Raw genomic sequence first — 23,626 nt, 5'->3', positions numbered from 1 at the left:
TCGGCTAAAACCGATAATTTCTCTAAAACCGGGTTTGGACTTGGTGTGAAAAGCCTATTAGGAATTGTTCCACAACATGAATGTAATAGCCTTTTCACACCAAACCCAAAACTGAGTTTTCGGCAAAAAGTTTGCGAAAACCCGAAAATAGTTCATATAAAATACTTACACGTTTTCGTTTGATATTTCAATATTTGCGAATGTTATTGAATTGTAAGTAAAAGTAGTCCTTCCATTATTATGTGTGAAAGCAAAATGCATTCTGACCAATTAAAATTTATTTTAATACCCACCTAAAAAGAAAGTTGAACAAAATATGACGATATGAAGAATTTGATATTCTTTTCATTTCGAATCGCTCGAGCAAATATTGCAAAAGACATTTCATGGCCACGTAATTTTTCGTTGCATCGTGGCAAAATCAATTGGCCACCAAGATCATGCGAATTGACACTACTTGACTTTTTTGTTTGGCTACACATATACAAATAATATGTGTTTTATTTATGTTTACTTTTGAAAACGCAAAATGAATAACCCTGTACATTTGTATACTACATTGATTGAAAACAAAATCAAGGTTTATTTAAATTCACACCTCTGAAGTTGTGGCAAAAAATTGAAAATAACAAAGTGAAATATTTCTTTTGACGCAGCCATCAGCTGTTTTACTTGCATTAAATTGCGTGTTTAACGCTTTGAAAGGTTTGTTTTTTCACCACCCTGAGGCTCCATAAGAGTAAAATCCAATCCAGCTTCTCTTCCGCAATCTCATCCGCAATCCATTGTTTTTTATTACTGGGCATATTATGTCTTACAATGAGCAAACTCAAATGTCACATTTGACATAAGAAACGGTTAATATGTTGTTTACTTCTTTGTCGATTTACCTTTAGTGTCGGTAGTTATTGTTTTTTTTACAAAACTAACGTTCAAAATTATATAAAAAAATGCATTTGAGTAAACAAAAATTAACCCTTTCAAATAAATTAATGCTGGTTAAGAAGCTGGATGAACTACAACAGCTAAAAGGATAAAAGAAAACACAAGTTTTGGGTGAATCCATTTCTCTATGGGAGGACGGTGCAGACTATAAGAATTTTCGTAGGATGTCGGTCGAAATTATTGAAGCTGTTCTGTGCCTAGCAAAGATAACTTTGAATTAATAAAGGATTTTGATCCGCTCGAAAAATCCAAACTGCGATGACCGGATCATGAACTGGATGTTTGATTGTTCGTCTTTATTGGATTATCTGATGACAGGGTTATAGTCCTGACTAACAAATTGCTTAGTACATTTATTTCGAGCTAAGTTTTGACATTTCTCAAAACTTAGCTATCATTATTAGATTAAAATCAACACAATTGCACTTAACATTTATGGTTTATTATTTGTTATCCTTACAATATATGGTATTTTTTTTTCAAAATTTTAAGGTCCAATCTGAATTTGATTGTTGACAAAGCCCAAAAATGTGAATTAAACTTAAGAGCGAGCTGCGTACTACCCTTTCTCGGAAATACGGAGACATTCCTCAAACTTAATTTTTGTATTTTGTCTAACTTTATAATGTACTGGGGAATAAAAATCGTCTAGCAGTCCAAATCTAGAATGCCAATGCCTTAAAAAAGTAATTCTTTGAGCCATAAGTAACATTATGTCAAAAATATCAAATTGTGATAAGCACTACTCTTGATAGACAAACTTATTCATGTAAAAACAAATTTCACAAAAACACACTTAAACAATAATTTGAAATTATAAACATTCACTGCAAAAGTGATAGATATTTTTAAGTCACAGTTAACAGTTTTGTAACATAAGATTCCGGACAGAGTTTGGGGCCACATGTAAAATAGGTGTTAGATTATGAAACACAATCGATTGAAGACCTTCAAAGATGAAAATCGTGAAGTTGTATCAAAATGAAACACCTTATTGGAAACCCTTATTATCCCAACACCCTGTATAGTACTCTGAATGCAATCAATAATCATATGTTTTATAACAAAATTATTTATGTCAAACATTTAAAAATAAAAATCAAATTAAAAAAAGAGCTATTTATCCAAATAAATAAAGAGTAGTTAGCCGACGAGATTAAAATTAACAAATTTTTTCATAATGGTTGAAATTACACACGTACCCAATGAACTAACACCTCTTTTCTGTGTAATTCCTCTCGTTTTCGTTTTCCTATGGACCTTAATAATCGGTGACTTTAAGGTATGTAAATTATTTGTTTAAATATCAACTCCAACTTTAATGGTTTAATATTTTAAAATATATTTCATTAAGAACTTCAAAGGCAGCCGGAATTCCTGTACAACATATACAGCTAAGGACCCAGTCAATTGCTACCAGGATTTTGTTCAGCAAAAAGAAAAATAGTATGTTACCAACTATGAGAGTGCTTTATGTTTATGTTTTTCCTTTTGTACATTAATAAAATAACAATAAAGTATATAAGACGAATTTATTGATTGATTGAACAACTGAAAATTAATTGTATGTTTCCAGTTGGGCTTATTTAAGCTTCAAGTGGTAACTGCCTGGCACTTATATCGTTCACCCAAACAATGCCTGCGAAACTTATAGGAACGAGTATTGCACAAGTGTCAGAGAACTGCACGAATTCAATAAAGTGAATCAACGATGGCGAGATTGAGACCTTTCTCAAGCCTATCTGACGTACTTAGAGCTTAGAGTTATTAAGGATTTCTAGAAAAAGGAGCCAGGGTACTTGAAAGGAGAAGATGCGTTCTAGTACTGTGAAAGGTGTGTCTTAAATGACTGGTAAACGAGACGCTTTAATCCAAAATAAAAAAATGGATACTAAGTTAAACAGTAAAAAGAGGTAAAATGCAAAGTGTTTACTCCAATCATTTTTTCTTTATTTACAAGTATAAATTCATATAGAAATCAAAATTGCTGTTCCATGATCTTTGGCGAAAGATTGAATAGTTCTCCATTCATTAGTTTCCGGATTATATTCCTCGATTATATGTTTGAAGTCCCCCTCAGCCATATCGACCAATAGTAATAATCGATTCTTCCATGAAATACACTGAATATATTGTTGATACAATCCCGAAGGTGAAATCTCTGTCCAAGAATCGGTTTGAAAATCATATCGTTCAACCATCGTACAAATACCATTGTTAGTAAAGCCGCCGACTGCATACAGCAATCCTTTAACCACGCATAATCCCACTCCAATGCGTGCCTCTGAAGGTGGGGTAAGTTCAGCCCATGTATTGGTCTGCGGATCGTAGAACTCAAATGTTGTGTGCTCGAAGTCACTGTTGCTCCCGAAGGCGTACAACAGCCCATTGAAAGCAACCACGCCTGGCTGACTCCGTTCCATTAGCATCGGGGTAACCTCCTGCCATTTTGTCAAAGAATTGAGATCCAACCTCTCAACGGAACACAGGTTAATGGAGCCATTGTGACCTCCAACAGCATACAGATGGCCATTTAACTCAACCATTCCAAATGAAAAGCGGCGCTTTGTCATTTTCGGGAGATTACTCCACTCCTTCGTTGTCAAATTGAAGCATTGAACGCAGCTCACCTCTGTATTATTTACATCTACAGTGCATGCTAAGAAAACTTTTCCCTCTATATGAATGCCATTGGTATACCAACCGCATACTTCGTTGATAGGCCATTCCTGGCTATGCCAATTGCCGGTTATAAGATCGAGAACATCGGCAATAAGAGGTACTTCTTCTTCAGTACCTCCCTTAAGTAGAATCACTTCGCCCCTTTGGTTCCTCGGTTTGCAGAGAGCTTCCTCAAAGAGTGATGATCGGTTTGCTGGTGACATATGCCACTTCAATGCCTTCATTATAACAGCTTGACACTCAGGGGCCGGGAGGGCATCACTAACTTCTGTCACAATAAACTCAGGGGTCAGAAGTGGAAAGCGTAAATGCGATAACAACTTAAGGCAATGGCATTCCCGGCCCGGCTTGTCATGTGCAATCCAACGCATTATGCCATGAAACACTTCCTCCTCCGACCTTACACACAGATCATCTCTCTTCAAGAGTTGTCTTAAATATTCTACATCCAATTCCAAAAATTCTTCTTCCTCAATTATATGAACAAAATTTCGGGCTGCGTACATTATAGCCCTTTCAAAGAGTTTATTATAATTGTTTTTCTTGCAAGTGGCAGCCAAGGACAAGCAATTTGATAATTCTATTGATTCTGACAGATACTGGGAGCACTCTGCTTCGATATTGCTTAGCTTTAGAAAACTTGATGCATTCATAATATCGTGGATAGTCTCACTAGAAATTTCGATTGTCGTTGTGTATATAAAGTTCAGTAAGATTTTTAATGTTTCGCCGTTTACACCAGCAATGACGAAGTCGGTGACTTCGGGATCTTGCAAAACCTCAAGGAAGTATTCACTTGCCGCTAACAGTATTATTCGATGAGCTGAAATACGGAAATTATCCAAACCAGCTATCAAGTCCACATCGCAAAATCTTTGATCATCGAAGAAAGTTTTCATTTTGCTGAAAGTTTCTTTGCGATTTTCACATTTAACTGTTGCCGTTTTCTCGCTAAGCGATGGCTTTAGATCAAGCTTGGGCATTTTTCTATTTAGCTTAAGAAATTGTAGGAACAAATAATTTCATCTATTGCTATACTTTTTAAGTAAATAATAAATTTCAATACAATTTGTATTTTTTTGTTAGATTGAAATGTTTTGTCTTTTCGGTTACTTAAATTTTGTTGTTTCTTGTGTGATTCCATGAACCATGAGCTACTTTTGTTTTTGAAAATTTGATTGAAAATACGTTTTAGGTTTTGCAAATTATTTTAGAGTTTTATTGCGTGTTCACATTTGGCTGCTTTGAACAAGGCGCATATCGATCACTCACACAATAAAAATATTCCTTATAGAAGACAATATTTATATCTTTTTTTTTACGTTTGAAGACATATTTCCAAATTCCAAATTCTTATGATGCATACTTTTACTTTTCAATATCATTTATTAATAAATTTAAGAAAACAAATTTATTCGTCGCGAAAAAAATGTATGTTTATACGAACTGTCAAACTTTATTCGCGTTCCACATTATCCACACTCGCAACAAATAAAATAATTCTTGTTTTGGTTTTGGTGGTGAATGGTGTTTGGCTGTGGCTCCTAGTCAAATTTCATTCGCGACGAATTAAAAACTCTTATGTGAAAGAAATGACAAAATCGACGAATATTCGTTCATTCGTTGGTCGTGCTCATGTGAATAAAACTTTAGACCTCCTTAATGTTTCAATACATGTCCACAAATCTCCAGACTTCCCTTGGATTCTTAAAACGTCCCATGGAATTCCCTTATAATTTCAAAACCTCCCTTGATATGTCAAAACCTTCCTTGAAATCTCTAGATCTTCTTTAATAAGTATTATAATTCCTCCTTTGGAATTTTTATATCACCTTCGATATTTCAAAACCTACCTTCAAATATTAAAACCTCACTCTATATTTCAAGACCTTCCTTAGAATTTTCAAACGTCCCTTGGAACTTCTAAACCTGCCTTAAAATTTTCAGACCTGCTGCCTGCCTTGAAAACTCTAAACCTCCAAACCCAAGTGGTTTTGGAAGTTTTATCAATCCCATGGACGATCATATTCAGTTACATTGGGAGCATTTATTGGGTTGTCTTTTGGTAAATTCAAATGTCCATGAAAAATTGATTTTTTTGTGGTGCGTGGAACAAGACTGGAATAATTTTTTGTCATTTTATTAGTGCAATTTCATGTTCGTGTAAACGAGTGTGGTAGAGCTGTTAAATTTTTAGCTTAACTTTTTTGTATAATTTAACTTTAACTGGTCACTAAGCTTCACTGGAACGAAAGCTTCTTAATGACCGGTAGTATGGCTTTCGTAGCAATAGGTCCACTGGTGATCTCATGGTCTATCTCACCGAACAATTTAACAAATCTTTACATCGTTTTGGAGAAAGTAAGATTATTGCTCTTGATATTTCAAAAGCATTTGATAGAGTTTGGCACCAAGCTCTCTTATCGAAAATGCATGCTTTTGGTATTGATGAATCCCTTCCTCGTTGGGTTAAAATTACCTTTCGGATCGTTCAATTCAAGTAGTATTGGATGGGTTCAAATCTGATGTTAACAAAATAAACGCTGATGTGCCCCAGGGCTCCGTTTTGTCTCCGACACTTTTCCTTATTTTTATAAATGATCGTTTGTCTGAATCTTCTAACCCACTCAATTTCTTCGCTGATGACAGTACCCTCAGCTTCACATATTGGTTTTAAGATTCGCATCCTTGTGCTTCGAATGTGGACTACCAACGGCAGTGTATGATAAGCTTATTAAATTTAGATCTTGACAGCATTGTCCAATGTGGAATTAAAAACTGTGTAGAATTTAATGCTTCGAAAACTCATTGCTGTCTCCTGTCGTTAAGGCGTAACATACCCCCGATGGTGCTATCTATGAGTGGCACTTGCATCCAGGAAACTAATCGACTGTCAGTACTCGGTATGTGTATCACAGGTGCTTACAATTTCTCCGACGGTGCAAGAAAATTTTTCACCACTTCTGATTTGGCGGTAATTTGCAAAGCTTTAATTCGTCCAAAACTTGAATATAAATCACATATTTGGGCAGGAGCCCCTAAAACAAGTTTGAGTCTTTTAGATAGGATACAAAAAAGGGATTTTCAAAGCCGATAGAACTATAACCGAAACATTTATATCTCTCGAACACCTTCGCAATGTTTCATGCCTTTCGTTGTTTTACAGATACTTTTACAAACAATGTTCTGTCGAATTAGCCAGTTGCATTTCCCTTCTCAAACAATCAAGCCGTAATACACGCACTTCCAGGAATGCTCATCAGTTTACCCTCGAGCTCAATTTTATATGTACTGTTTAGTATAGAAATTCTTTTTTAACCACTCATCGAGAATGTGGAATGCTTTACCCAACTCTGTTTTCCCCTCCCATTTCAATATTCAAAGTTTTAAGACCAATGTACACCGATATCTCCTCTTTCATCCTTCCCTACTTTCCTAATACTCGCACCTTAAACGTGTTAAAGGTATTAATGTGCCCTTGAGTGCCTGCGCTTTGTAATTAAAATATAATAATAATTGTACCAGTATTAGTTCAAAGAGAGGTTCTGCCAAAAAATTCAGATCTACAGATTTGATCTCAAATCAATTCAAAAATAAAAGTCTCAAATCAATTCAAAAATAAATTATTTTTTTGGCCTATGGAATGCAAAAACAATGACAGAGGTATATCAATAATATTTGGTAATAAGCTTATAAAACAAATAAATTAGGTGGCGCAACAGTCCGCTGAGAACTAGGACCTAGTGACTTACAACTTTCAACCATTCCTGTGTGCGAGGTATATTGTTAAGAATGAAGGGGACCTACTTTTTTAAGCCGAATCCAAACTGCTATGTTGAGAAAGCATTTGTCAACTCCTCGCAAGAGATAGTAAAAGTGAAAAAACTAGATGGATCAGGCAGGCATTGCACTCAAGATTTGTGTTTGCCTTTCAAAAACATTTTTTAAAAATTAAAACACATTTTTTTTAAAAATTAAGCTAGAAGTTAAACGCATCCGAAAAATCTTAATAATTTAAAATGGCAAATCCTGAAGAATCTAAATATCATTAGTAATTGTAGACAATTTATTTGTTTACACCTGAAACGCGTTAATTCAAAAGCTATAAAAGCTCAAGTAAAAGAAATTGACATTTTGACATGAGTTTAGCGCTCTACCAGAGCTGCCATCTTGTCAAGATTTGAAAACTATTTTTACGAATAACACTCAACGAAAGTGAGATTTGAAAAAAACTGAAAGAGAAGAGACGCCATAAAATGTTTAAAACACTGAATAAATAGAGATGACTACATGCGGTGCGCATGGAATAAGCTTTAAAAATAACGTAGCATGGCAAGCCTAGTCTTAACTTAGGGTAAACTAATAAAAAACAAATGCTCCACTCAAAAACATATAGAGTGTTTTTGGCTGCACTAGTGTTTCTCTTAACGAGTTTGAATTGTAGTTTCTGTAACCTTCTGTAATGACAAAACATATTGTGAAAGGACGAGGACCATGACCACGACACGACGACGACGACGACGCATAACTTCATGTTTTTGTTTTCTTGTATGACGTCATAAATAAAGCTTTATTGAGGTGTTTTTTTTTTTCAAACTTGTTATGCATTATTTATAAGTTTGTTTTGCTGGGATTTTTGGTTAGTAATCTTTTCACAATCGCTGTTAATACCTTTTAATCGAGCACTCAAGAAATTATTAAATAATTACCAATTTGTACTTTCGTTTTGTAAATAGTTGAACAAGGGAACAACAGTTGCAATTACAATGGCACCTATCTTGGCACCCACAATTTCGTTAAGCAACGGGCAGAAAATGCCAGTTCTTGGCCTCGGTACGTGGCGCTCTTATGAATCCGAAGCGGAAAAAGCCTGCAAAGAGGCCCTAGATTGTGGCTATCGACACATTGATACTGCTTTCGTTTACGAAAACGAAGCTGAAGTTGGACGAGCTGTTAAGTCTAAAATTGCCGAAGGGCTAATTCGTCGAGAGGACGTCTTTGTCGTCACGAAGCTGGGTGGCATTCACCATGAACCCAAGTTGGTGCTGCACGCATGTCAGCTGAGTTTGAACAATTTAGATCTAGGCTACATCGACCTGTACCTGTTACACTTTCCAGTGGGTCAAGTTTACAATGGCGATGGCAATGTTCATGGAAGTGGTGAACTATCGGACGTCGACTATCTAGATACTTGGAAGGAAATGGAAAAGCTTGTCGAAATGGGTTTGGTACGAGGTATTGGCTTGTCTAATTTCAACAGCCAACAAATTGATCGAGTTTTGAAGAACTGCCGCATCAAGCCATTGGTCAATCAAGTCGAATGTCATCCTGGATTCAATCAAAAGAAACTAATTGAATTCTGTCGTGAGAGGGACATAGTTGTAACAGCGTACTGCCCATTAGCACGACCAAAACCAGATTTAAAGTGGCCACCTTTTATTTATGATGCCACTTCTGAGGCCATGGCCAGAAAATACAACAAAACACCCGCACAAATTTGCTTGAGATATTTAATTGATATAGGAGTAGTGCCTATTCCAAAGTCTATAAGCAAAAATAGAATCGAAGAGAATTTTAAAGTCTTTGATTTTAAGCTAAGCGACGAGGATATTAAAATCATGGACCAATATAATACCAACGAGCGGATGATACCGTTCTCGGGTATGAGGAACCATCAGTATTTTCCATTTAATATTGAATTTTAAATTAATTTTATAAACTCTCCTAAAACTTAAGTGAATGTACCTAACTGTAAATAAAAAAAGGTCTTTTTCACACTATCGTAGTCTTTGTACATTTTGATCTATTGGCTTGATTAGCTTGATATTTGTCATCAAAAAGCAATATGGTGTAATATATTTTGAAGCCATTTGCTTTGTGTCATTGTTATCATATTTCCTGTCAGTAAGTAGTAGCAAATATGAACTAAAGTAATTTGAACTATTACGAACAGTTTTGCATTACTCGGCAATTATAGCCCCTGTCGATGATGGTGCTGAAGATGGTAAAAAAACTATCAACTCTTGACTTCGAATTGACAATTACGCCTACGATAAGGCTAATAACTATTATTTTAAAAAGAGGGAAGTAACACACTTTTTAAAATATTCTATTATTGGTGTATTCTGCTTTAAACCGGATTGGTTAAAATTTTGTTTTAAAGTAAATTTAACTAATGGAGTTATTTAAATCTACGGGGTTGGAACATACTGATTAGGTTGATTTTGTTTAAACATACATTTTAACAATAATTTGGTTAATAGAATCAGTATGATGCATTGATTCACAACTAAAATTAAAGCTTTATACCCATAACATAAAAAAAATCGGTAAGTTTGTTGTTGATGCTGATCTTAACTCTGATGCTGCTGCTGTTGCTCGTACTTTCCATGAAGATTTAAGTACCTCTGATGATATGCTATTTTACTATCAGAACGTAGGAGGAATGCGGTCTAAGTTGGGTACTTTCTAAAATGCTGTGGTTGATTGTCACTATGCTGTTTTTGCTCTCACTGAGACTTGGTTAAGTGACGACATTTCTAACGCTGAAATTCGCAGCAATGATTATGATGTTTACAGAACGGATAGAAATAAAATCTGCACAGAACTAACTACAGTAGGTGGTGTACTGCTTACAGTTAAAAGTTACTTAAACAGTAGGCAAATATCTCTTTTAAACCCCTTATGTTTGATTGAACAAATATTCTTATGAATTTTCCTTATAATTTAAACAAAATAAGTATTTGTTTCTTACATTCCTCCAAAATCCAATATTTATATTGCTAATATAATTAATATTAATAATATTGCTAGCAATTTAGATAGCAAGTCTTACGTGGTAGTGGTAGGTGATTTTAACCTGTGTGATATAAAGTGGATCTATTCAACTGATGATATAGCACTTCTACCATATACTCGTAATGTTGTTAATGGAACTGTCTTAAATTGTGTACAGTTAAATAATGTTGTCAACTCTGTGGGAAGAATTTTAGATCTTGTTTTTGTACATGAAGATTTTGAAACATTTCTATCAGAAGAGGACTTTCCTCTTTTAAATAATAGTTGGCCCTATCGAGGTAACCTTCGGAGCGGAACTTTCTCCGCAACGCATCCCTTTTCGGAGATTGAATTCCGGTTTGAGATAGCTGTCATCGGAAGAAATTTTACGGTCATGAGACGACGCAATGCGATGGATATAAATTTTAGGCAGAGATGTGCAAATTACCCGATATATCGAAAATGCGATATATTCTCGATAATATGTGATAATATAAAGACAATAAGCGTTTTAAACCATACAAAATTGGTGGCAGAATGTAATATATTGCTTATAAAAAGTAATTTTTTCAATTATAATGCGCTAGCGTTTTTAAGACATTTAATAAGATGCAACGATTTTTAAATCAAAACTATCGAATAAAGTCCCCTCCCTATTTCAAACATATGTTTTTGTTTCCATTTGAAGTGTCAAAGAAGAAGAATAAATTGAAAAAAAAAACTGTTGAAACATAAGTTTTATTTATTTATTTGACTTTATACAAGCAATAATAATAAGAAACGGATAGTGATGGTTTATTTTTGGACGCTGAATCAAATGAGATTAGGGCGCAAAATAAAGAAAATAGGATTCAAGTTATGAAATTTTCGAGCATAAAGATTTAAACAATACGGAAGAAGAAATTCAGACCAATTTGCTTCGAAGCCAAGCAGCTATAACCCCTTACTGCATGATTTTTTTTTTCTTCATGAAAAAAATATATGTGATAGTTAATTATAATTAAAAAAACACGTGTTTCAGGAATTTAGATTTTTTTGAGAAAAAAGTGGAGAATTTTGCGATTTCCGGTTTGGATCATATATTGCACATTGAGCAGAAATGAAACAAAACATTTTTCAATAAATTAAATCAAAAAATTATGTAGTATGGAATATCGTGAAACAGTTTCTTTTCTCATTCAAACAAAGATTTACTTTGCATTTTCGGCACTCCACATAAGATCTTCCAGGGCAGTCTGGAACCTTGCACCGCTGTCTTGTGGTCCAAACAGGAAGGTGATCTAATTGATCTAATCGAACGTCCTGCTATGGCATTATGGCAACAGGTCCCTTCAATTTCTTCAATTGTAGATAATTCTCCATAACATAAGAGGGTCGTCCACGTTTGTTTGTTGTACTTGGTTTGCGGGCATGGCATAAATCTTCGGCTACCACGCACTTAAAATCTGCTAGTGGCAGCCACGCCTCAGAACCATCAAGCGTTCGTCTGTACAATAGCCATGCATTCACGGCTGTCATGTCGATCATGTGGAAGAATATTCTGTGGACAAATTTTTTTGATCTAATTTGTATTCTATAGTAGCCAAGAAGAGCATCCAACAGATCAACTCCACCCATATGCCGATTATATGCCATGACAGCCTTTGGACATGATACAGTTTGGTAGCTCTTTTCTTTTTTGTTTAAGCGTTGGACGTCAGAAGACGGTTTGCTGCCGACATATGTCGAAGAAAGGTTCACAATTCTGTTGTCAAATCATGTTACCACAGAAATATCCAGGTTATCAATTGTCACCAGTTTTTCCACAGTTGCACCTCTTCCTTTTTTTCAATTCCTTTTCGGCAGGAACTTTATATCCCGGAATCCAATTAGCTTTTATTGTTCCTAGCGGTAAAATCGCTTTCTTTGCAAGATAAGTCAACAGCGGTAAGGACGTGTCAAAGAATAATTTGTAGTTGAATCCGTCACTGGATGTACTAATCTTTGGCAAATCGGTTACCAACTTTACATGTCCTTGGGCTCCAGTATAAAGTTCAAAGTCGTAGCTGAATCCAGAGCTACCACTGAGAACAAACTTTTTATATCCCCATTTGTGTGGTTTTTTTGGGTTGTATTGCCGCATAGATGATCTGCTTTTGATTGGTATGATTTGTTCATCTACTGCCATATACTCTTCTCTAGGCACATTAAGGAGTCTCTGCCTTGTTTGGTCCAAGAATGGTGTTATTTTGTGAAGGGGATCATGTCCTGGTTGTCCTTTGGGTACATTGGTGTTGAAATGTATGAATCTTTTTATTTCTTCGAAGCGGTTACATGCCATTACAGAGTTAATTTTTGGGTAACCTAGGCTTTCATTCCAATAAAACCTAGTTGATGGTAACTGTACGATGGACATGTACAGGCATATTATAACAAACTGTTCAAGTTCCATTGCTGTAATATGGGCAATCTTTTCGGGACGTTTTTCACAGGAGTATCGGATAGTTTCTTGCTCTATATATTTGAACATTTCGTCTGTAAACAAGTACTTGTAGAATTGTACTGGCGTATCCAAGCTCCTTATTTCCTCAGGTAATGTCGTATCACCTGTGAATGCGGTTTCATGTTCACCTTTTTCCAAAAACCCATCCCGCCATCGGGGTTTTTCAGCTCTCGCACTTCTACTTGAGGGAGGTATCATCTGGGATAGAGGAATATTATCCTCTAATTCCCAATCGGATTCATCAGACTCTGGAATATATAGAGCCGGAAGATTTTTGTTTACCTCGTGCTCATCATCCGATAGATCTTCGTCACTGCTGTTGTCGGGAAAATTTTGGATAGTAGTATGGATACCTCCGTAAAACCGATGTGGGTCCATATCACGTAAATATGTATGAATGTAGGTAAAAAAAATATTCAACTTTTGTGCTCTTATTGCATGTTGGTTCAAATGAACGTATATTTCTGCATGGTGTGCCATATTTGATCCAAACCGTTTTTTCAACTTATAAGTACTTGTTACTTCATAAAATCGAAAAAATTCACATTGTCAATAATATTCATATTATTTGCTTTACTGGTATATTTTTTTTCAATCACTACATTTTATTTTTATATTTTTTATACAATTTTGAATTTCTCAAAAACGCATTTCTCCTACTGCACCCTTTGTGACGAGTTTGACGGAAAAAATTAGTTGCCGAAACTCGTTCACAGATGGCGTTTATCAATAAAATTTAGAGCGTTTATGTTACTAATTTCACACTGTATGTACAAAACAACAGAATAAGTTGAAAACTGGAAAATATTGACAAAAATACAGGTTGGCTCATATATGAGCCACCATGCAGTAAAGGGATAATTCGAAATGAAATAGTTCAACTCAACTTTGATGCATAAACATTTATTAAAAATAAACTTATATATTTGAAAACAAAAATATCAGAAGCCTTCATTTCATGGTGTTTGTATTTGGTTCTTAAAAATATTTTTTTAAAAAAAGAAAACACTTTCCGAAACAAGAACTTGTCGGAGGACTTCGGAAAATTGTATGTTTGCATCTGTCAAGAATAAAACAAAACAAGTACTTCATCGCAAAGCATCGCATGCAAATTGCATGCGCTGAATTTTGTCGGAGAGAATGTCCGATCAGCTGATCGTACAACTACCTTAAAGCAAAATGTCTCCGATTCGGAGGAAATCGAGAGAATTCCGCTCCGACGGTTACCTCGATAGGGCCGAGTATTCACCATAAAGCCTAGTACATACTTCCTCGTGAAGTGAACGTTCGCCAGTGGAGAAAGTGAACTTTTGACATTGCTCACTGGTACACACTTGTGAGTACACGTTGTGAACATTTGACTTCAGCTTCACCAACAGTTCCCGTACATTTTGCACGTGAATTGCCCGTGAACGAAAACTCTCCACTTTGTTCTCCACTCAGCTTCACGAGCAAGTTCACTGGTGAACCAAAAACTGAAATTTGTATGGGTTCACGAGATGGTTCACAAGTATGTACTAGGCTTAAGGCATTATGCATTAAATTAAAATGTATCTCAATAAATAACTTAAATTGTTCAAATAATGTAATTGAATTTTTGCATAGACAGTATGTATGGTCGTTAGAATCAATTACCAAAACTAAATCAAAGTGTTTCTGGCGTTATATAAATACTAAGCCTACTTCTTTAGAAATTTCTGCCTTTATGAGTTTTAATGGAGTTTGGAGCAGTGATCTGAATCTGATATGTAATTTATTTGCATCGTTCTTTTAATAAAATTTCTTAACCAATCCAGTTCACTCTGAGATTGACTATGATATCACAGCTATTACTGATATTGGTATAATGTCCTTATCAGAAAATTAAATTCTCGCTGCCCTAGCCAATTTAGACAATAACTTGAGTTTTCCTCCTAATAACATACCACATCAAAAAATGTTCAATTTATCGCTTAGCAATGGTGTTTTTTTTGATGTTTGGAAGAGTTCACACATTACATCCATAAAGTTTTTGAATCTTTGGTAAAAACTAAAATGTATGATGTAGTTAAAAACCATATCTCACCCTTTCAACATGGATTTGTTAGTGGATAATCCACTGCTACAAATCTTACGTTGTTTACAAATTTTTGCATAAACGGAATTGAAAAAAAAGCCAAGTTGATGCCATTTATACTGACTTCTCAAAGGCATTTGATAGGGTAAGCCATAGAGGAAATATATTATAATTTAATAATATATTACCTCTACGGGGAAAACCATGAATTATTATTGAATAAACTCAAATCGCTAGATTTTCATTATCAGATGTTTCACTGGATATCAGGCTCATAAATTTAATCTATGACGGTAAACAGCTCCAAGATGATTTAAAACAACTATCTAAATGGTGCCTTTTAAATGATTTTGGATTGGATATCAATAAATGTTGTGTTCTCACGCTTACTAGATCTTTCAATCCTATATTATCTTTGACTATAGTTTATCTGCGAGTGTCCTGCAAAGAGTCTCTAATCATAAGGATTTGGGAGTTCTATTCAATTCCAAACTGGATTTTAGAATGCATGTAGATTACATCGTGTCAAGAGGATTTCTGTTTAATTCAAGCGAATTTAAATGTCTTTATACAATTAAGTCTCTTTTTATCAGTTTTGTTCGACCTATTCTGGAATATAGTTTACTACAAAAACGCTTCCAATAGAATAGATAGGATTCAAAAAATGTTTATGAAGTATTCTCTTATGAAACTTTATTGGACCCTGCCCTTACCAGAATATACATCTCGGTGTGCATTGATTGATATAAAACCTCTTGAGATTAGGAGAACCTATTTCTTGATTTCAGTTGCAAGAGACATTTTAATTGGTCATATTGATTGTACGGAATTACATACGTGAACTATTTATCAAACATACTCCAGCTCGTTGTTTGAGGGTTAATCATTTTTCTTTACAGCCCAACACTCGACTAATTACGGACTTAATGAGCCTATAAAAAAAGCTTGCCTACTTTTTAACAAATATGCCGATATAATCGAACTTAAAGTTCCAAAACATGTATTCAAACAAAAAGTTTTGAGTTATAATTAATTAAATTCATTTTGTAAATATTATTTGTAGATAATATTATGTATTCTTTAAAAATTATCAATATTATAATTACCCTTTTTTGTTATTATTTTTATCATAAGGGAAATATGACTAAGAAAGTTGTTTGTACTTATAGACGAATAAATAAATAAATAAAAAGAAAAGGCAGCTAAAGGTTAAAACGCTTCATATAAAATGTGATGTCTATATTTAAGTGCTGTTTTGCAATATGCATATAATTTTGTGGCATCCATTTCCTATAGAAGGCTTATGATTTCAGTATTTGAAAGAAAGTCACTGCCTAGGATAAGTCTTCTTATTTCTCTCAATATCACACATCGTCCAACAAAATGAAAAACATCCTCGCGTTGTTTTAAGTTGCACAGGTTACATAAAATCGGTAAGTTCTTCGGAAACATGCACGAAATTTGTGTTGATATGACTAAAGCCTTTGAAATGGTTGATCATGATTTACTGCTAGGTAAATTTTATAATCTTTCAATGGCTGAAGTCATGTTTAACAGAAAGAATTCAAAAAGTAATAGTTAATGGTGTTGTTAGTAAAGCTCGATATCTAAAATCCGCAGAACCTCAGGACTCCGTACTTGGCTCCTTGTTTTTTTTTTTCTGGTTTATATTAACTGTCTCTTTAGGTTGCAATTGAATGGCTTTCCTACTGCTTAGTGAAAAACTAAAATAATGTCATTCAAAACTTCTAGTCATCAGCTTTGCAATCACAATTTTATATTTCATGGGTCGAATTCTAGACAATTCACCATTCCTTTACATAGTTGTGGTATAGATAATTTTCAAGCAGCTGGTTCTTGTTCCGATTCTTGTTTCAAAATTGCTTCAGTGCATAGTTTTAAATATCTAGGATTTGCAATTGATTTTAATCTTAACTGGAAAGATCATATTTTCAACATAACTAGACAAATATATCTGTTAAAACCGTTCTGCTCAAAAGGAGTTTCAACTTCAATTTATTATGGGCTTGCACATTCTATGCTAGTACTTTAAGACACTTGTTGATTGCTCAAAAACATCTTATTAGAATAATTTGCAACAAAAATCGATTAACGGAAAGTTGGTCCTTATTCAAGGATTTGGGAATTCTACCTTTGAGACACCTTTACATTTTTAAAGTACTGTAAGTAATTCTTTTTCTATTTTGTATGTAATATCTGGAATTAATAAATAAAAAAATGACTTATCTGATCACTTGGCTTAAACAATTGAGTATTATTGCAGCACTGATTAGGCAGGTTCAGACAACGTATAAGGGAGCGCATTTATATTGGAAGGCAATTTTATGGCACCTGGCCAATCTGATGCTAGAAACTTGCCTTACTTTCAAGTTTCTTATGTCGCCTGAACCTGCCCATTGTCACCTTACATCAGTTTTTAATTTATGTATTTTTTTTGGGTATGTATATAAAGTTGGTTTCTCGGAGGCAAGTTTACTATAGTTCAGGTCAACATCCACCTGTTCGGCTAGTTCTATCCATTCATTAAACCATTCACTTCGGGATTGGATTGTTTGAAGAACTACTTTCTTTGGAAGACGATAACTTATCATATCGAAGCTTTGAGGATGTAATCGACGTGCAGCTTGAGTGTTTTTATGAATAAAGGCGATAAACCCATTTCCAACATGATCATGTAGGTAGTGTGGCGTACTCGAAGGAAGGTGGAAAATATGTTGTTTGTAAAAAGTGAGCAGTTTTTCGGCATGTTCACCTGTTCTTATTTCGAGCCCTTCTCGCCAATTTATCATAAGCTCCAAAATAAAAAAACGGCAAATTTTAATAATTAAGTTGTCGTTTTTATTGAAAATGTCGCTTACGATAAAATGGCGGGAAGGTCTCGATTTGTTCAAAAATATTTGAAGCTCTGATGTTCTCATATCGGAAAAATAATGCTGAGGTTTGTTATAAGACTTGAATATGACAATCTTTAATTTGTCTAAATTGCAGATGCGGTTGTTGGCTTTCGTCGTTTATATTGAATAAATCATCCATCCTGACAGCGAAATGCAATTCGTAGTTGCCGTTATATAGTCTGCAGAAGTGGTCTTTCCATATCCTTAGCATTGAGTGCGGTACTACTATATTGTTTTCACTTTCGTCTTTGCAGTCTTCGGTTCGAGGTTTATGCACTTGTGATTTCGTTTCACATGTGCAAAAGCTTTCGAACTACATTTCTGCTTCTGAACCTCGCAACAGGCTACTTATGCTCTATCTTTTTCTTACTGAAAAGTCGGTGTTCCTCTCTTCTCTTCTGCTCATCGAGCTCATGAGCAGCTATCGTCCTTCCGGTTGCTCTGGGTGCCTGTTTATTGGCTGCATTTGCTTTCCGACATTCTTGATCAAACAAGGGTTTTCTGTTTGAAACTTCGAATACTTTTCCGACTGCATCCTTCCGGTTGCTCTGGGTGCCTGTTTATTGGCTGCATTTGCTTTCCAACATTCTTGATCAAACAAGGGTTTTCTGTTTGAAACTTCGAATACTTTTTCGACTGCATCTTGGCAATGTTGCCACTAATTCTTACCTTGGCAGAGAATTCGGAGAAGGATTTGGCGATCTCTTGCGATTATAGCTTTTTGACGTTGTATTTCTTTCCAGCATGCCCCTATTTTGTCTTAGGTCTGGAAACCCGAAGTGCAACCTTGGAAACAAAAAGTTAGTGTTCCGAGTCGATGTAAGATATCTCGGAAAGTTCGTACATCCATGATGCTGGAAGTGTGTCTGCCGTCGATCGCAATATGGTCAATCTTGTTGACGGTAGATTGATCTGGAGAACTCCAAGTTCCTTTGTGGATGTTAAGGCGTGGAAAACGCGTACCGTGACATTTTGCCCCGCAGCAAGTGTTGTGGTGCTAGGTTCTTCAAATCAGGTAAGATCGAATTTGAAAAATTAGTATATAATATATTTGTTTTCAGTGTTTCCAAATTGGTTGACTTGAAAATTCTCCAAACTAAATAGAAGCTTTAACCAGTCTTTAAAAATGATTTTTCTATCAAGTAAATTTTTTTGTATACCAGTAGCGTGATGGTTTGTGCGTTTGACTGTCCTGCAAGGGATCTTGGGTTCAATCCCTATCTGTGCCCCCTAACTTTTTTCTTTGGTACTACCTCTTGCGAGGAATTGACAAATCGTCCAAGAGTAATTCTTGTCATGAAAAGTGCTTTCTCAAATTAGCCGTTCGGATTCGGCATATAAACTGTAGGTCCCTTTCCATCCCTGACAACATTACTCGCACACAGGAATGGTTGAGAGTTGTAAGTCACTAAGCCCTGCTTCTTCATAGACTGTTGCGCCACCTAATTTATTTATTTTACTATTTTCTATTTTTTGATTTCACTTCGAGTGAAAGTAAAATGCAGAACCATTGTTGTCTTATTATTTTAATTGAGTTTTTGAGTAATTGAATAATCTTTCGTTTTTTTTTTATTAGATACCAGTTTTTGCAACCATTCATAATTAGTATTTGTAATTGTAGTGTACAATTTTTATTTTTTAAACATAGAAAAAGGAACAGACTTATGCTTTAGAGTAGCACGTCTAGTAATTTGTTTTGAGCAGTGTTATTTACGTAGTATCCACATTCCACAAAAAGCTTTAGTCAAGTAATTTAAAAATAAATAAAACTACAAATATATTTTTGCTTTGAATGTAAAGATAAAAACTTTCTTATTTTGATTCAAATAAATACATTTAAATAAACACTTTATTTTTTGTATAGAATAACAAAGTAAAAATTACTTATAACAAATTTTACAATCCACTTAAGAAACCTGTACAGCGGTGCAAATGTTTCTTCCACAAAAATAAAAAATAAAAATAACAAAAGAGCGTCAATTTTCTCATCAACTGTCACAAATGTCATTTTATATATGGCCGCGAATAAAAATCCTCTTCACTTCACCGTCGGTGTATATCTGTTTATTGTTTTGTTTTAATTTTTCTTTAGAGTTTAAATCAAAAAACTGCATTTAATAAGTGAGAAAAATGTTCCTCACATTCGATTAAATTAATTTAAGTGTCCCCGAGTGTTTTTTTCAGTGAAAAGTGCACCAAATACGGAAGCGGAAGCTAAAGCATCACAATAATCACAATTAACAAAAGCAATTTCCAATCCCAATCTGCATTCACCGCGCCAGAATGTCTACAAATGATTTTATAGATGATTTTATCGAAGAATACAAGAACCAACCATGTTTATGGAAAGCCAATTCAACAAACTATAAAAATCGCACCCGTCGCCAAGAGGCTTACATGAAACTGATAGAAGTCGCGTCCAAACACGGCGAACTCTACAACATCGAACGCACCAAGCAGAAGATCAACAATTTGCGGTGTGCTTTTCGACACCAACTAAAAAAGTACACCGAATGCAAGAACAATAAATCGGGTAAGGAGGAATCGTACTGTCCCAAGCGGAGATACTTCGAGAGTTTGATGTTTCTGATGGAGGAAGAGAAGCCTGCGAATCGTATAAAGTTGGCTGAGAAACTTAAGGAAATGAAAATGACGAAAGTCATAACGCGAAAGGCGAGTCCACCTGTCTTTAAGAACAAGTTGCCAGTTATCAAGCCCGAGCAGATGGACATAACAATCGAGACTATAGACACATCAAATGGGGGAGAGGAGCAGCATCAACCGGAGGAGGAGATCATCGAACTGGACCAGGACGAGACGCAACAACAGCAAATAGAGCACGAGGACTTACAGCAACAAGAGGAGTCTCAAAATTGCCACTCCGAAGACATATCAGTGGCCGAGGAATCTGTGAAGGAGTCTGGGGGAGTCGTCTATCACACGGATGTGCAACATAGTGACGAGGAGGAAGAGGGATATAAAATAATTTGGCCGGTCAATCAATCGTCCAAGCCGATAGAAACCATTCAAACCAATTATATCCGCATGGCCCCTCCCCATTCGACACCTTCAACGCCTCCTGCACAGTCCCATAGTACGACGCCTATAATAACGTCAGTCAGCAGCTCCGCTCCCACGGCACCGATGACAACGACAATAATTCATCATGATCTCTCAAATTCAGTTCACAACTCCTCGGCCCACACCCACTCCCAGACTCAAACTCAGATTGCCCTTCCTTCGTCAATTACAATCCAACCTGTTCCGAAGCAGGGCAGCGAAACTTCGGAAGCAGGTAGTTTAAGCTGTGTAGGCGGTGTAGGAGCTGTAAGCGGTGTAGGTGGTGGTGTTGGTGTTAGTGGGGGTAATCAACATTCTGCGATCCGACGGAGAACGATCTCGATTTGTTCAAACAAATCCCAATCTCAACTTAGTACCAACGCCACCGACAGCTACGAAGTTGCTCAAGATCCTTCTCCTCCGGCGTCAAAGAAGGTTAAAATCGATTGCACGTCCAGTGATTTTGAGAAACTGCTAACGCTGGCGTGCAGCAAAATGAATGCCCCCGAAACTCAGCCCGAAGACAACTTTTCTATGTTTGGAAAAATTGTGGCGCACAAGGTGCGCAACATGGAACCCCAACAAGCGATGTACGCTGAGAAGATCATCCATGACATACTCTTCGAAGGCCAAATGAAACAGCTCAAGTATCCCTATCCGGCACCGTATGGTATGAGCGGAGCTCCAATGCCTGTCGTGTCTCGCTCCAACATCTATCCCCTTAGACACAGCGGTTCAAGCAGTCAGGCGGCAACTATTGTTGCTACGAGTAGTCAGCAGCAACAGCAGCCACAAACGTTTGTCATATCATCGGTAGACTGCCATGGAGCCCCAACGGAAATCCATGCAACAAGTTCGGCTCATCAGTCACATTACTCACCACAGGGTGGGCACTACACGACCACAACGACTATCAACGAAGAGGTCGAAGATTAGTTGTAAATTCTCTCGAAAACATTCGTCCGTGCGTGAAAAAGAATGCTCTATATCCCCCTCCTACCAATAACAACAACTCAACCCCCCCCCCCCCCCCTCCACACACACACATAAATATTATAATAAAAATTTGCATACAAAATATTTTTTAAGGAAATTGCGAAATCAAACGAAGATTTAAATATTACTTATTAATTACTTAGCATCCGTATCCGTATATTATTATTTTTCCAAATCAACATTATTTTGACAGATATTGTTTAACATACATATATACATACCTTTAAGCATACAAAATCATATTTCCTAAACTATAAATAAAAAACCAGACCCGACATTTTATTGTAGCAAAAAAAATATACCAACAAAAGAAAATTAATTAAATTTAGGAACCTAAAAAACAAAAAATAAATTGTAGTTGCTAAAATACAAATTAAAAACAAAAATATATATTATTATCGTTTAGCTATTAGAAATGGATAAACAGAATAATAATAAATGATTATTTTTTATTTAAACGATGTATCGTAAAGACATTAAAATAAAAATCTCTTAAGCTGTAAATGGTTTTGGTTGTTGTTTGTTTTCTGCTGCTATACTGAATTGTTGTTCCATAGAATATATTACAAGTATAAATTGGTTGGTTTTATCAAAAACTGGTTTTACCAACCATTTGAACTAGAAGGCATATCAAGAAGTGGTCCTACGACCTTATGGTACTTACAGTTTGAAAAAAAAGAATCCGTAACATCTGTTTGCTCCTAAAATCAGGAAATAAATTTGATAAAGGTTTGAAAATGGCGTAGTTGGGCATCAAACCACAGCTTTTATTAGAAGTTAGGAAAACTTTTTTAGAAAAATGGATTTAAAAATAACAATTTTCATACTATGTTCACAAGTTAAATATGGTTTTGCCAGTGGCCGTCTACCAGATTGACAATGTGTTTAAGTTTAATTGTATAATTAACCTAGTTGTTTAATTAAAAGTCTCCTTGGCGGGTTAGTTGTCTATAGCGCAATGCGGTTGTAATATATTTATATACAATTTTCCAGCCTACTTTTCCATTCAGAACTTCCAATGTTTCGGCCAATTCCATCACAGCTGCTCCAAAATATTGTATACGAAACTCTTTCAAAACAGTACAACATGCAATGAAGTGGTGTACATCTTCTCTCTCATTAAGATTGCAAAGGTGGCATAGGATCGGCAGATCTGGTCGATGCGGAATGTAATTTAAATTTAATAGTTCGCCTCTAACTTTAAATATAACATTTATAATACTTTATGGGGAAACGGCTGAGGAGGTATGTTCGTTCTTGAAGATCTAAGTTTATTTGACTGTAAATCATTCTATGTTGCGAAGATTGAGCTTCCTATTTAAACTTCTATACGCGACATGGCTTAACTTCTCTTTTATTGTTTTAAAATTGTCTTAGAGCTGAAAGGCTTATACCGGGTCAAAATTCGATTACTTTCACCTAAGCTAAGAGCCAACTCCTCCCACTTTTTGACTAGATTACCCCTGGATGGCAAAATCTTTGTACGTTCTTTTCTCGGCAATCTTTCTTTGTCCATTTCCATCAACTTGATAATGTAGTAAAAATGTAGTTTTAAGGTCCTTAAGAACAATGGAGGTTCAGTTGTTTCCAAAAGCATTTAAATTGGTAGCCGAAAAATGACTTGTCCAATCGTGTTGGTCTTTTAGCTTGCCTGAGGTTTGACAATGATACTTTTCTTAGTTTTTGCACAATCAACATAAGGTAGGACTTGTG

The 23,626-nt window shown here is 35.4% G+C and overlaps 5 protein-coding genes across 5 annotated transcripts; 3 read left to right on the top strand and 2 right to left on the bottom strand.

The window, feature by feature from the left end:
- Nucleotides 1–2,008: 2,008 nt before the first annotated feature.
- LOC129951418 (uncharacterized) lies at nt 2,009–2,476 on the top strand. Its single transcript, XM_056063547.1, has 2 exons — nt 2,009–2,227; nt 2,300–2,476. Exons 1-2 carry the CDS (start codon nt 2,126–2,128, stop codon nt 2,390–2,392), a joined length of 195 nt encoding a protein of 64 aa, XP_055919522.1. The 5' UTR covers nt 2,009–2,125; the 3' UTR covers nt 2,393–2,476.
- A 397-nt stretch (nt 2,477–2,873) lies between these two features.
- LOC129951914 (kelch-like protein 1) lies at nt 2,874–4,790 on the bottom strand. The gene has a single exon (XM_056064274.1). The coding sequence runs from the start codon at nt 4,608–4,610 to the stop codon at nt 2,913–2,915; it is 1,698 nt and encodes a 565-aa protein (XP_055920249.1). The 5' UTR covers nt 4,611–4,790; the 3' UTR covers nt 2,874–2,912.
- Nucleotides 4,791–8,110: 3,320 nt separating this feature from the next.
- LOC129952019 (1,5-anhydro-D-fructose reductase) lies at nt 8,111–9,407 on the top strand. Its single transcript, XM_056064440.1, has 2 exons — nt 8,111–8,266; nt 8,364–9,407. Exon 2 carries the CDS (start codon nt 8,394–8,396, stop codon nt 9,330–9,332), a length of 939 nt encoding a protein of 312 aa, XP_055920415.1. The 5' UTR covers nt 8,111–8,266; nt 8,364–8,393; the 3' UTR covers nt 9,333–9,407.
- Nucleotides 9,408–12,187: 2,780 nt separating this feature from the next.
- Nucleotides 12,188–13,366, bottom strand: LOC129950378 (piggyBac transposable element-derived protein 3-like). Its single transcript, XM_056062321.1, has one exon. It carries the CDS (start codon nt 13,364–13,366, stop codon nt 12,188–12,190), a length of 1,179 nt encoding a protein of 392 aa, XP_055918296.1.
- A 6,500-nt stretch (nt 13,367–19,866) lies between these two features.
- On the top strand, nt 19,867–22,407 carry LOC129951866 (uncharacterized). Its single transcript, XM_056064215.1, has one exon. It carries the CDS (start codon nt 20,141–20,143, stop codon nt 21,851–21,853), a length of 1,713 nt encoding a protein of 570 aa, XP_055920190.1. The 5' UTR covers nt 19,867–20,140; the 3' UTR covers nt 21,854–22,407.
- Nucleotides 22,408–23,626: the final 1,219 nt, after the last annotated feature.

The sequence above is a fragment of the Eupeodes corollae genome, chromosome 3 (genome assembly GCF_945859685.1).
Source record: "Eupeodes corollae chromosome 3, idEupCoro1.1, whole genome shotgun sequence".
NCBI classification, from domain to species: Eukaryota; Metazoa; Arthropoda; class Insecta; order Diptera; family Syrphidae; genus Eupeodes; species Eupeodes corollae.
This window is presented reverse-complemented; position numbering and strand designations above follow the sequence as displayed.